Source organism: Eimeria acervulina, genomic scaffold (genome assembly GCF_000499425.1).
Source record: "Eimeria acervulina Houghton genomic scaffold, Eah_scaff319, whole genome shotgun sequence".
Taxonomy (NCBI): Eukaryota; Apicomplexa; class Conoidasida; order Eucoccidiorida; family Eimeriidae; genus Eimeria; species Eimeria acervulina.
In genome coordinates, this window is record NW_013549889.1 from 3,311 (window position 1) to 16,766 (window position 13,456).

At 51.4% G+C, this 13,456-nt stretch overlaps 2 protein-coding genes across 2 annotated transcripts in view; both read right to left on the reverse strand.

Moving 5' to 3' along the window:
- Nucleotides 1–1,475, reverse strand: part of EAH_00032710 (hypothetical protein) — a gene marked incomplete at both ends in the record, with an annotated part of 4,153 nt that extends 2,678 nt beyond the window's left edge. The window contains 3 exons of the mRNA XM_013395972.1: nucleotides 667–685; nucleotides 843–942; nucleotides 1,334–1,475. Of these exons, the coding sequence (XP_013251426.1) occupies nucleotides 667–685; nucleotides 843–942; nucleotides 1,334–1,475 (261 nt within the window). The remainder of the gene's footprint in view (nucleotides 1–666; nucleotides 686–842; nucleotides 943–1,333) is intronic.
- A 7,374-nt stretch (nucleotides 1,476–8,849) lies between these two features.
- Nucleotides 8,850–13,456, reverse strand: EAH_00032720 (hypothetical protein, conserved; the record flags this gene model as incomplete). The annotated part of the gene is made up of 2 exons (XM_013395973.1): nucleotides 8,850–10,706; nucleotides 10,967–13,456. 2 exons carry the CDS (start codon nucleotides 13,454–13,456, stop codon nucleotides 8,850–8,852), a joined length of 4,347 nt encoding a protein of 1,448 aa, XP_013251427.1.

The following is a 13,456-nucleotide window of genomic DNA, read 5'->3' on the forward strand; positions in this document are numbered from 1 at the left end:
CTTTGATTGGCTGCCGCTCCCCCACGTATAAATTCCTGCCAAAGATGCGAGCTGCTTCTTTTAGAAGGAGATAGCTGAAAAAAACAAAATAATCAATTCAACAAAATAAATTCAAAAGTGTAGATTAAGAAAACAAATCAAACAAATATTCGCAAACAGTCGACGAATTAAAACGCCTGTACATACACCGATTGAAGACTTAGTAGTCCTATCCGCATTTCTTTTACTTAGACATATATATATAATATTTAATATATAATATATATATATAGATATAGATGTGTATATATACACATATATATATCCATATATATTATGCATATGCATATACGAATGCATCAGCGTTGATGTGCATACACATATATATATATATATATATATATATATATATGTATATATATATATATATATGTATAAATATATATATAGCATATTACACGAAATCTTGCACGAACATATACATATATTATTATATGAACATAGGAGACACAAAGAAAAACAAAGAGGGAAGGAGAATAAAATAGAAGTAAAAAGCAAAAAGACAGTACGGAGGAGACAAAGGGAGACAGACAAAAGGAGACAGACAAAAGGAGACAGAGAGCAGCCAAAGGTGAAGCAGAAGCAAACAAAAAAAGAACAACAGCAAAACCCTAACAAACCGCAAACCCTAAACGCACGCATATGCCTAAACCCTAAACCCTAAACCCTAAACCCTAGTGTTCTCCTGTTGAAAGAATCTCAGAAGCCCCTATATTCTCGTTTAGGGTTTAAGCGCCTCCCTATGTACGGTGCTCCAAGGGTTTCCTAGGTTTAGGGTTTAGGGTTTAGGGATTAGGGTTTACGTGGATTTGATATGAGGAAACTGTGGAATAGCAGGCTCCCCCAACATTGTTTGTGTAGGGTTTGAGGGGTCAGGTACGGCGCGGTAGACAGCTGAGCTGTCTGCGATTAGAAGATAAAACAAACAAAGCAAGAAAAAACAAAAGAAAGAATTAAGACAGCATGCAAACATCAAACAAACAAAGAAAACAAACAGAGAGATGAAACAAAACACCCTCGCTACACAAACAAAACAAACAAAGTAAGCAAACAAAGTAAGCAAACAAACAAACAAACAAAAACAAACAAACAAGCAAAACAAACAAAACAAACAAACAAACGTGGAGACAGGACAAAAGAGAAGAAAGACAGTCGCGTCTCCATCCCCGACAAAACAAAACGAGAAGAAGGTGCACAACCCCGAAAGCTTCTACTCTTCCTGCTGCTGCTGCTGCTGCTATTGCTGCTGCTGCTGCTGCTGCTGCTGCTGTTATTGCTGTGCATGTTGTCTTACCGGCTGTCTCCGTCCCCTCAATAGGGAGTGCATATTTGCCTTTGAATGTCTTCACCTGAAGCAGCTGCCGCAGCCTCTTCTCTTCCTTCTCGTCTGCCCCATCTGTAGCCAAGACAGCGCATTCTTCTGATAATTCCCCCATCCTACCAGACAAAACAACATACACCTGCAGCAGCAGCAGCAGCAACAGCAGCAGCAGCAGCAGCAGAAGCAGAAGCAGAAGCAGAAGCAGAAGAAGCAACATCAAACAACAGTTTATCATACGCACACTGCTGCGAATGAAAAGCCCAAAACCCATAATCAAACCTATACTACTCCCTAACATCTGCTGTAGCTGCTGATGTTGCTGCTGCAACTGCTGCTGCAACTGCTGCTGCTGCTGGAGTTGTGCTGTTCTGGCTGCTGCTGTTGCTGTTGTTGCCGCAGCTGTTGCTGCTTTGGAGCCTTATGTTGCTGTTACTACTGCTTTGCTGCTGCTGTTGCTGCTGTTGCTGCTGCTGCTGCTGTAGTTGCTACTGCTGCTGCTGCTGCTGCTGCTGCAGTTGCTACTGCTGTTGCTGTTGCTGCTGCTGCCGCAGCAGCAACAGACTCAGGCACCTATACCACCCCTGCCAACTGTGCCATTTTTAACTAGCATTTCTATTCCCCCTAACGCATGCAAGTTCATGTGCAGCAGCAGCAGTTGCTGCTGCTGCTGTTGCTGTGTTTGCTGCTGTAGAACAAAGGGATTGCTGCAGCTGTTTCTTGCTGCTGCTGCTGCACACATGACTTAGGAAGACAGCTTGCTTCCTTTTTGTGTTTGCTTTTTTCAAGGAGAGGCAGAGAGAGCTGGAAGAGTTCACTGTCCGAAGAGAAACACAGAGGGCGTCTCTCGTGGGGCCCTGAGCTGTATGTACACCTGAGCACTCGCTGGGGAATGCTAAACCCTAAACCCCAAACCCTTAACCCTAAACCCTTGAGCCTACGTACCTCGCCGAAATAGAAGGGCCAGACTGTATGGAGCTGAGTGAGCGGCGAGAACTTGAACACGACAACCCTGCCGGGGTTTTAGGGTTTAGGGTTCAGGGTTTAGGGTTTAGAGTAAGGAGCTCAGGGTTGAGGAACTGAAGCCAACGTGCAGTAAATTTAGCATTAGAAATAAACCGAGAGAACAACAGGTCGCACACCTAAGACAAAGCAGCAGCTACTGCTGCTGCTGCTGCTGCTGCTGATGCTGCTGCTGTGCTTCTGTCTAGCCCTGGTGAGGGCAGCAATGTGTTTCCTTCCTTTTTTTAGGTCTTTTCCTTTTTTAAAGATGAAATATAAAATAAAGAAAATCAAGAAACACTACACAGTGTAGATTGTCTAGACAGACACCAACCGAACCGCACAACTCCGAGCTTGTGTGTGTGTATTGAAGGGGCCATACTACAGCTATGTTTGGTTTACCCTCTTATGTTGTTCACTTCATGCGGAAGAAAGCAATTTATTCTTAATTATAAAACGCAAATGAAGTCTTTAAATAACGGCGAAGAGGTCCTACTGTGTATTTCCAGCTCAAACCTTTCTGCATGCTCGCTCCTCCGGTCCTTCTCTTTTTACTTTGCGTCTGTTCCCGTGCAGAAGACTTCACTGTTGCTGCTGTGGCTGCATGCAGCACAAGCAGCAGAAGCAGCAGAAGCAGCAGCGCCTGCACCAGTGGCAGCAGCAGATGGGAGGCCCACAGAGCAACTTTGACAGCGTGCTAGAGGTCCCTAGAGCTTATAGGGATGCCGTCTTCCCTCAAATGCATTGTGAGGGGGCTCGACCTTAGCTGAGAACCATCGTTAGCTGCAGTGGAGTTAACACTATGAAGATATGAGTGCCCAGAAGCGCCAGAACTCCTCTCCAGTCTCGAGGCTTTCTGGGAGAAGGGGCACAGAAGGGGGGCTGGTGCAGGGAGGGCGCAGCATTCCGCGAGCTGCTGCACATTCAATTCATGCTCTGAATAGAAGCTGTATATGGAGGGAACAGGGCAAGCAACATCTTGGGGAATGCTCTAACGCTGTATACGATTTTCAAACGCAGTTAACTGGCCGTCAACACAAGACCTGCACGTGTGTAGAAATGCACGTACCGCAAACCATGCTTCTTCAGCACTCCCTTCCCCCAAGTAGCACACTTCCACGTTTCGCTGGTTGCCGAACAGGAAACGGAAGCGGCGAAGTAATGGGAGGGGCGGGGGCCAGACCCAGCAACAACGAACAGAGAAGCAACAAGGGAAGGGAAGGGGGAGAGCCATCAATAGGTACTGCATCTATTGCTGCTATCGACTAGAGCATGCCTTCGCTCGTTACCTCTCTCGGTGCAGTGCACCTCAGTTGGTGTAATGCCCTCCAAGCACGACAAAAATATCTGTTGATCGGCCACCAATGCACTTTGTCAAAGCTTCAGCGGCTGATCATTACATATATATATATATATATACATATATATAGGAGGCAGGGAATCCTGCCCTCCGCAAAGAAAGGGCCGTTGGAGGCGGCGCCGAGCTCGCCATAGGCAGAGGGAAGAGCGCACATAACATTTTGCAAGCAGCCAACAACTAGCGCAGGACACCACGTAGATAAAAAAAAATATAGCTCCTCTACACACGAAACACGGCAACTGTCTACAAATGCTGCCCGTAGCAGTTGTTTACGCTGCGCTGTGCACGCCCGCTTTTGTAGTCACTGCAGCTGAGCTGAGGAGGGAGAAAAGCCGGTTTTCTCAAGCGACTCTCACCGTTGCTCTTCCCTGCAGTGGCAGTGTTGCCTTTCTGCGGGGGGAGCTTGACGGAAGTTTGGTGATTCCCTAGGTCATTGTAGAAAGCCTGAATTAATGGTATGGCGGCACATCCACGTTGGAGGCAAATGTAATCTCTAAGCCAACGCGTCGATCCAACAACGAACAGCAAATGGGCCTACCCAACGTGTGGCTGGCCGTACTACTGACTGCTCCGCAGAGCACTCAGTAGGTTGGTTGCCGAACATCCCCTGTTACAGTTTCATGCCTGGCGATCTTGTTCTTTCTTTTTTCACTTCTGGTCAGCTGCATGATGCAGAGGAAATTCGGCAGCTGCGAGCGTTCGGTGTTGCCTCCCAGCGAACAGTTTCAACTTCGACTCAGAAAACTATACTCTTGTGTATACAAAGGAGACAGGAAAACAACCGCTCGAAGCGTGCACCGCTGCACTCTCAACCCATCCCTCGTCAGGGAGAGAGTTAAGCCACTTTAATGTATTTCGTTCAAATAACCACAAGCGGCTGGTGCAATCAGTTTGCGCGTTTGCCTTGATTGATCTCAAATGGCGTCATGCATTCGAATCAGGAATCGGAAGATTCGGTTAGCCTCCACATATGACATGTCTCCACAGCTTTTTGCTGCGAGTATCCTGAAGAAGAGAGGAGATATTCCGACGCACAAATGCACGTTGGCCCCCTTGGACCTGGCATCCCCCAACATCTGTGTGTTCCCCCTACCACAGGCCCCATGGAAGAGCTTTTTGCATCACAGTGGCCATTATGGAATTTATGCACTTCGCTGCGTTTCCGGCAGTGACTCTGCCTGTCTTGGAATCTTATTCATCAGTTCTTCAGAAGACACTGACTCCACACCACTTACCATAGAGGATATAACTGAGTTTGGGTGCGCTGAGCGGTGCACTTCTGCATTATTTTCCATATATATATATATATATATATATGTATATACCCCAGTAAGCTCTTCAATGGGGAGCTTGTGCGCCCTTTACTGAGAGCCCCACAGGATGCCAAGGATTATTTCGTCGTGAACTGGTATAACGTAGAGGCCCCGTATCACGCAAATATGATTTACATCTAAAACGAGCCGGCCTTTTATCGCCACGGTTTTACCGTTTCTTGTATCATACCTGCTATCGGCGAGGCGCAGTTGCAGAGTCCACGACGACGAATGCATAGGAAAATTGCTCCTCATCGCCGCAGATTTGTAACCAGTACAGTCTCGTATAAGTGGCTGTGTGCATTGCAGAAGGAGCAGATACTTCGCTCGAACCTTGTCACCGGTTTTCTGAGTGGCGGATTCACCTGCTGCTATCATTCCTTACTTTATTTCTTTGTCTGGGCTTGGCTGGCATACACCGCCCTAGCATCCATGCGCTGTATATCAGGGTCACAGCCAGTACCTTCTTCTTCTTGAGCAAGGGCGGTGAAAGGGGGCTTTTTCCTGGCCGTTGGTGAGCAAGGACTCCACAATCTCTGCGAGTGCCAACCTTTAACTCCTTTGCGCCCTTTTCAGCCAGTTAGCACTGGCTTGTCTGTAGCCGATGGCCGATGGCCCTGCTATAAACCATTGAATTTAGTGGCCAGGCCTTGGACTTCTTTTGGTTCGCCAATAGTTGGTAGTCTTTGGTGTTAGTTTTTATAGATAGATCCCCTTGAATAACTGCTTTTTTGCTGCCTTTGCCTGTTCCCTTGCCGGTCTGAGGATCTACCCCATCGCAGCACATCTTGGGGAGCATACTTGGTCCCAATGCGTTGCTGAGAAAGGGCACAATTGCTTAGGAATAGGCACTACACTCGCGCCTCCCCTTCTACATAAAGAATATGCAAATAGCAATTGCAGCCCTCCACATGTATTTTGACTAAGGAAGTACCTCTCTGCGCCAGTTTCCCCAGCATCTGCATTTTCAGCGCATTTCTACCCTTCGAATACAAAGGCTTGATTTCTGCGCTGATACACACTCAGATATACACAAGCATATATTCTGCAAATTCACTGCAGGGGAATGCCACTAAAAAGTAGCTGGGGCTCTGCCCTGGTCGATCTTCTTCTCTCCTCCCCTCTTTGCAGGCAGTTGAGTATAATTCCCCACGAATACGCTGAAATTAAAAGAAAAGTCCAGCGAAGATGAACTTAAACTTGATCTAACGGCAATATTTTCCGTATTTGCTCCCGTTTATCCATACGGCGCGGGCCAGACGACGGTATTTTGTAGGCAGCCCCAATGCGCTGGTCTTGACGAACCACTGGTCCACCACGTAGAGTTTGAAGGGATCATTGCCTGATTTCGTCTATATTGCACTGTTTGCTTGTGTCTGTGGTTTTTATTTATTTGTTTCTACTTTATCTGCAACTACGCTCTAACTTGACGTACACCAAGGGCAAATCCACCTCCACTCCTAAAGGGCGGGGAGACCCACGAGCGGCGAGCACCAGCAACATCAGCAACCGCTACACCCAAAACCCTAAAAGGTAAAGCCCGAATGAAACACTGTACTTATAGTGTTGTTTTCTGTGGACGTGTGTTATAATTCACGGAAAGTGGTCAGGCTGGCCTCCTTGTGCTGCTGCTGCTGGTGCTGCTGCCTCAGCTGCTCTCACCTCCTCTACCGGAATATCGCGTTGGTACTATTTACTCTGCCTAGGAGCGGCAAGAATAATTGGGCAACAGATTCTCCTGTATGGCTCCCAGTAGCTGCTGCTGCTGCTGCTGCTGCTGCGTTCCGCTGTGTTCATCTGATGCAACGGTTGGTGCTTTCTGCTGCTGGTGTTGTAGTTGCTGCTGGATGTTCACTCGCATGGGAAATGGGTTCCCACAGCGAAGTTTAGAGTGAAGGGACTTCACTGCTAGTGGATGTGGGGCCGAAAGTTTTTGAACATGGACGAGAACGTGAGACTGGTGGTGAGTTGCTGCTGCGGCTGCTGCTACTATCGGTAGTTAGACGGCAGCAACTGTTCCTGCCCCTTCTGCAGCTGCTGGCGCTAGTGGAGGGGCATATGAGCGTTTGTCTCGCTGTTATCACCTTATTTCGCACCTGGTAGTGTTGCCATTTTCCGTGGCTGCTGAAGTTGTTAATCAATTGAACTAAAAGGGAGTTTGTGGTGCTAAACCTGATTTATTCGTGGCGGAAGTAGGGGTTTGTTGGCAGATCTTTGGGGTTTTCGGCTCTTTCGATGTTCCTGATCGACGGGAACCTGCCCTCAGAATCAGCTGGAGTGTTTCGCCCCAAGTTGAATTCGGCGTGCCTTGCAGCTTCTTTCCCCAGTTTTATTGGGAATGTAGGCTGTGCGATAAACCCATACCCTGCGATAACGAACGTCACAGCAACGCTTCCCAAAGGAAAGTTCACAAATATCACGACAGTAGTAGAGGACAATTCGGCTTGGTGAAGTATGTGTAGGACATGTGGAAATGCTGGCATTGCAGAAAACCTCGCAAATAATACAATATGTATATATATTATATATATACTTTATTTCAGGCTGCTGCTTCTTCATAGTGACGGACGTAGGGTTCTTTTTGACCATTCCACCTTTTGTGCTTCCGTCTGTTTTGCAGGTTTACCCTCCCGACCGTTCAGTTTCATCCTGAAAAGGCTTTTCTTCGAGCACTGTGAACAGTTACTCATTCTAAATTCTTTTTTGTAGGTTCTTCCTGCTTGGTAAGTTGCTGTTGTTGTCAGCGTGCTTGGTCGGCGTTTGCAAGTGGGTTCAGAGAGAAGCGGGGGAAGATCAATAAAAATGACTAGGCTGGCGGCGCCTCTACTTTGTCGAGCAAGTGCAACACGTATCACTCCCCTAAAGACATACGCGGTCGCTGTTGATCAAATATAACCATGACCAGAAGCAGCGGCAGGAGCTGGAAAGACTAAGAACAGCAGCTAGTCCGGAGCCATCATGCAACTTCACGCGCGCTATTGTGCTACCGATCTACACATTCCCATCCATGCATATTTGTCTTTACATTCCCCAATGCCTTTTGCTATGCTCACCGTGTTGAACCTACACCCACAGCTGCTGCTGCCACACACATTTGCGGGAAGAAACAGGCTGGTTAGTTCGGCCCGTGCATGGCTGTGCAGTGTACAGACACTCCAGCTACCTCTGCACTGGCATATTTGCTTCTTAAGGGAAAGGCCGATCATTTGACAGAGTCACTGGTTCCTACGGGGAAGTCTAGCACTAGTCTCGCATCCTCAGCAGCTGTTGATGTGCCTTTACAACTACAAGGTGCGACCTGGGGCTTCAATCAGAGCAGGTTCACGTACATAAAGGCGAATGGGAGTGCTTGTGATGGTCCGTACTACCAGCCAGTAAGTGCTGGGGAGCCGGTGCTTTCAACACTACATCATCGTACGCAGACACAAGTCTGTTTCTGCGTATTTGTACTGGCCTGGGACAAATATATTTCAGTGCGCATCCACTTCTTGTTAAAACTGTAAAAGCCATACAAGGTTTCATTCGCCAGACTCGCAGCGCGCTACGCCGGATGTCCGTACACCCGGGACTATTGTAAAAAAACGTCACGAACAAAGTGCTTCAACAGCGCAGCAGCAGCAGCTGCTGCTGCTGCTGTTGCTGCTGTGGCTGCTAACGCTGCTTCTGTTGCTGTTGCTGCTGCCGCTGTTCATAAACCAGCCGCAGTGCCTCTAGACGCGGCGCCACCTACCCCGCCGTCTTGCCAAGTATTCCCATCACCTTGAGGCAGCCTTGCCATCAATGAGAGCTGTTCGCATATCACTGAGGCCCGGAAGGCTCAAGGGGGAGGAGCGAAGGGCAGCGTCTGGTAGGCTGGAGGAGGCTGCTGTTGCCGCTGCTGCGCGCCGTCGTACGGATGCTCTAGCTGGGGAGGCTCCATCTGCTGCTGTTCTTCCAGCTGGTGCTGCTGCTGCTGTAGTAGCTGCTGGTGGTGCTGCAGCTGTTGCTGCTGCTGCGTGTGTTGTTGCTGCTGCAGCTGTTGTTGCTGCAGCTGCTGTTGCTGCTGCTGCTGCTGCGTGTGTTGCTGCTGCATCAACTGCTGGTGCAGCCCCACAGGCCAAGTAGCGGAAGCAGCAGCGGCTTGCGCCGCAAAAGGGGAATATCCGGGCAAGGCATGTAGTGCGCTCCTGGCAATACTCAGCAGAGGGTGTTGCTGCTGCTGCTGCTGCTGTTGTTGTTGCTGTTGTTGCTGTTGTTGGTGCTGTTGTTGGTGTTGTTGGTGTTGTTGCTGCTGAGCGTTGTACATTTCAGCCTGCTGCTGCAAAGCCTGCAATACAGCACGACCTTGCTCAGACACAGGGAATGATATTCCTATTCCATGTTGCAGCGCCGCCCTCGCGCTTGCTGCCTGCAGGTGCAGCAGCAGCTGTTGCTGCTGCTGCTGCAAGTGTTGATGTGGCAACGGATGACTAAACTGGGGCCGCTTCATCATAGGAGAAAGGGCACGTGGGGTTTGCTGTGTTTCACCATGTAGCAGCAGCTGTTGATGCTGCCGCTGCTGTTGCTCCTGCTGTTGCTGTTGCTGTTGTTGGCCAGCCAGCTGAGCGCATTCTTGTGCTAATGTAGCGGCGGAAAGTGCAATACTTCGTAGCCTTTCCCCAAGTGCTTCATTGGCTGCTGTGCTGCTGCTGCTTTCTTCCCCCAGAAGCTTCTGTTGCTGCTGCTCCAGCTCGTCTCTTGCCTGTCTTGCAGCTGCCGCTGCATCCTCCTCTAACTGGTCGGCAACTTTGGCTTGGCGCAGCAGCTGCTGCAGCATCTGCTGCAGCTTTTGCTGCACCCTTTCACTAGATCTTCTCTCTGAAGTGCTCTCTGCCTCATCCTCCGGTCCCTGCTGCTGCAGCAGACGGTGCAGCAGCTCACTGCAGCAGCCGTACAGCTGCTGGCGGCTTTCCTGCGCTGCTTCCCTTGCACTTCTTCCCTTCCTCTCTGCTGTTGCCACGCGGTGCCGCAGCGCAGCAAGAGGGTCGCCAGCTGAGTCACGGCGTGCCGCAGCGGCACCCCGTGGCTGATGCGGATGCTGCAGCTGTTGCTGCTGCTGCGGCAACTGCTGCTGCGTGGGCTGCTGCTGCATGTCTATCGGCCCAGCAGCAGAGTCCGGGGTTGCTGCGGCTCCCCACTTGGGCGACTCCGCTGCACCCCGTGCTTTTGTTCTCAGCGGTCTTCCCCTAGCTGATCTCCTCTGGAGCTGCTGCTGCTGCAGCTGCTCCTCTATCTCTTCGTCGCTTATCAACTCGTTGTGGTGGGGCTGTCTCCCGCGTCTCCTGTGCCCTATGCGTTTCCCCTGCTGCTGCTGCTGCTGCTGCTGCTGCTGCGGGGTTGTATGCTGATGCAGTTGGTGCTCCAGCAGCACCTCAATGTCCTCAGGAGAAGAAGACGTCCACTTGGGTGGCTGTTGCGGGGGAAGTATGCTGTCGGGATCGAGCGATCCCAGCTCCTTCTTGGCCCTCTGCAGAACCCGGAGGAAGTCGACATACAGTTCACCGTATGTCTTGTACGTGTCGTGTCTCTTCTCTAAGACAAAGGCGACGCTGCGGCTGTCTCCTGGGCTGCTGCTGCTGCTGCTGCTCGGAACAACCCGCACGAGACGAAGGAAACGTGCAGGTGACTGCGTGTTGAATGTCGCCGAGTGCAGCGCCTGAAGAAGCAGCGGCGACACAACACAACAACACACAATCCAGCATCGCAGCAGCAAAAACAAGCAATACGGCAGCCGCACAGCAGCAGCAGCAATAGCAAACAACACAACGATCCCAGCAGCACCTGCGGACTGCAGCAGCAGCTAGCCAAGCAAATCAGCAACAAGGTGGCAGAGTAACACCACAAGCACGCGATACAGGGCAGTAGCAGCACCACCATCACCATAAACAACTGCAGCAACAGCAACAGCACTCCTACCTTGAAGATAGCCAGCAGGTGTATATCCATCTTCTCTCTTGGTTCTAAGAACACCAAAAAACCGCCAGAAGATCCAAAGGAATTCCGCGCAGACTCCGCGGGTGGAGGAGACGCAGAGCCATGGTCGTCTTCTCTTGCTGCTGCTGTTGCAGCCTCTGCGGCTGCTGCTGCTGCTTCTACCTGTACATATTCGTCTTCTCCCTTTGCCCTCTGCTGCCTACTCAGCTGCTGATTCTGCACATCGGAATCCTCTAGCTTCGCTCCTCCTTCCTCTTGCTGCTGCGGCTGCTGCTGTTCTGCCTGGGCGGAGTAAGCTTCTGCGGAGTACTCGCTGCAGCCGCCTCCGTCATCGTCACTAACTTTAAAAGCAGCAGCAGCAGCAGCAAGCTGTTGATTAGGTTGGTGCTGCTGCAGCAGCAGAGCCAGACCATCGAACCAGTCAACCAGATCCCTCGGTATTCTCAAATCGTCTTTCCAATTCAAAGACCCCGTGAGCGGCAGCAAACAGCAGAAGCTGTCCAAAGTGCTCTTCAGCAACACGTACTTCGCGCACCCCACAAATACTCCTGCTGCTGTTGCTGCTGAAGAGGAAGCGGCACCATGAGAGAGGGAAGCGACTGGAGATACGCCTGCCGAGATACGACCCTGCTGCTCCTGCTGCTGCTCCTGTGGGCTGCGTCGCGTGTATGCGAAAACAGGAGTGGCAAGGAACCTCAAACTGGTGCTGCTGCTCCCCACACTCCCGCCAGCAGGTGGTGCGGAGTCTCCCGCCTGGGGCTCCCCCTGTTGCTGCTCTTGTTGCTGTTGTTGCTGCTGCTGCTGCACTTCAAAATAGTGCGTCCCTTTCTGCAACTGCAGGAATTCCAGCTTGCCGTTGTCGTGTAGGTAACGCAGCACAGCAGCTGCAACGTCGCCGCCGCTGCCATAGAATGCCTTGACAGCACAGGGGGAGGCTGTAGCAATAGCAGCTTGTTTTGCGCCAAGAGCTGCTGCTGCTGTTGCGGCTGCTCCTGCTGCTCGGGCTAAAGGAATCTGGGAACACGCCGCAGCCGCTGCTGCTGCGAGTGATTCGTAGGGCAGGCTGTCATTTTCTTCTTGTTGCAGTTCTGCGTGCTGTACTAAGGCAGATGTGGTTGCTTCCTGTGCTTCTGCTGCGGTTGCGGTTGCTGCTACTGCAGCAGTTGCTGCTGCTGAGTCCCCTGGCGATACACCGGCATCTGCAGCTGCTTCCGTTGCTTCTTGTTCTGCGAGGGGCCAAGGACTATTCTCTGCTCCTCCAATGGCAGACAAGGCTGCCTCGCTGCAGCACTCGAGCAACAAAAACCTCCCGCTGTCTGCTGCAGCTACACAGCAGAAGCAACTGCCGCACCTGCCGCCACTGCTGCTGCTGCTGCTGTCGTTGCAGCAACACGGGGGAGGAGACAATGCGCTGCACTTGAATTTCGTTTCCAAAGTGGAGAGAAAGACATGTGAAACCAGTGGTCTGCTGCCGTGCCCAGCCTCAACACATATTTGCTGCCGCCGCAATTCGAAGCCGGGAAGGGCCCGAAGCAGCAGCGCTGCAGCAGCAGCAGGAGAAAAAGAGTTGAATGCAACAAGCCGGTCCTGGTGAGACCGATAGAATCGTCTCCACCTTTCTGCATGCGTCTCAGCAGTAACGGGGACAAGGCCTTTGAAGCTGCCACAGCTGCTGCCTGGCGTGCCCCGTTGCTGCTGCTGCTGCTGCTGCTGCTGCACTGCTGCCTCTGTGTACAACTCAAACTCGAGGGAAGGGTCTGTGCCTCCAGCGTGCAGTAGACTGTAATTTCGCACGCGTCTGCATCTTCGCTGGGACCGCCCACGTGTTACACCTTCTTCTGCTGCTGCGCCTGCCGCTACTACTGCTGGGTCGGCTGCTGCTGCTGCTGCTTCCTCAGCGTCATCTTCTTCGTGCGCGCCTGCTTCCCGCCCACCGTTATCTCCTTCACCCTTGTCGCTACTAGTATTGCTGATACTTCTGCTTCGGCGGCGAGCGCGTTTTGATGGTGCTTCCCCTGCACCTGAGGCAGAAGCAGTTGCTGCTGTTCCCGATGCCTGTGCCTTGAAGCTGCCGCGTCTCTTTCCTCTCAGCCCCCCCCGTGACGCAGGTGTGCTGTTGTCGTTCGGAGGTGCCCCGTGGGCACTGCTGCTTCTACTATGGTATAGGTTTCCCCAAGACCCCGCAGCAGTTGCAGCCTCCTCTTCGGTGTCGCTGCTGCTGCTAGGGGTCGCCGACCCCGAGTCTCCACTGTGTCCTGCAGTTGTTGCAGCAGGCTGCTGCTGCAGGGGCCCCCCGCTGCGGCTAAGGGCTCCCCGACCCCACGGTCTCGGGGCAGACTTGGCCGCTGCAGCTAACTTGCGCGCAGGGGGACCTACTGGAGCAGCTGCTGGTGCTGCATCCGCTGCATCTGCAGCACTAGCAACAGAAGGAACAGCAGAAGCTGGCGCCAAGCCTGTTGCAGTCGTGTCCAT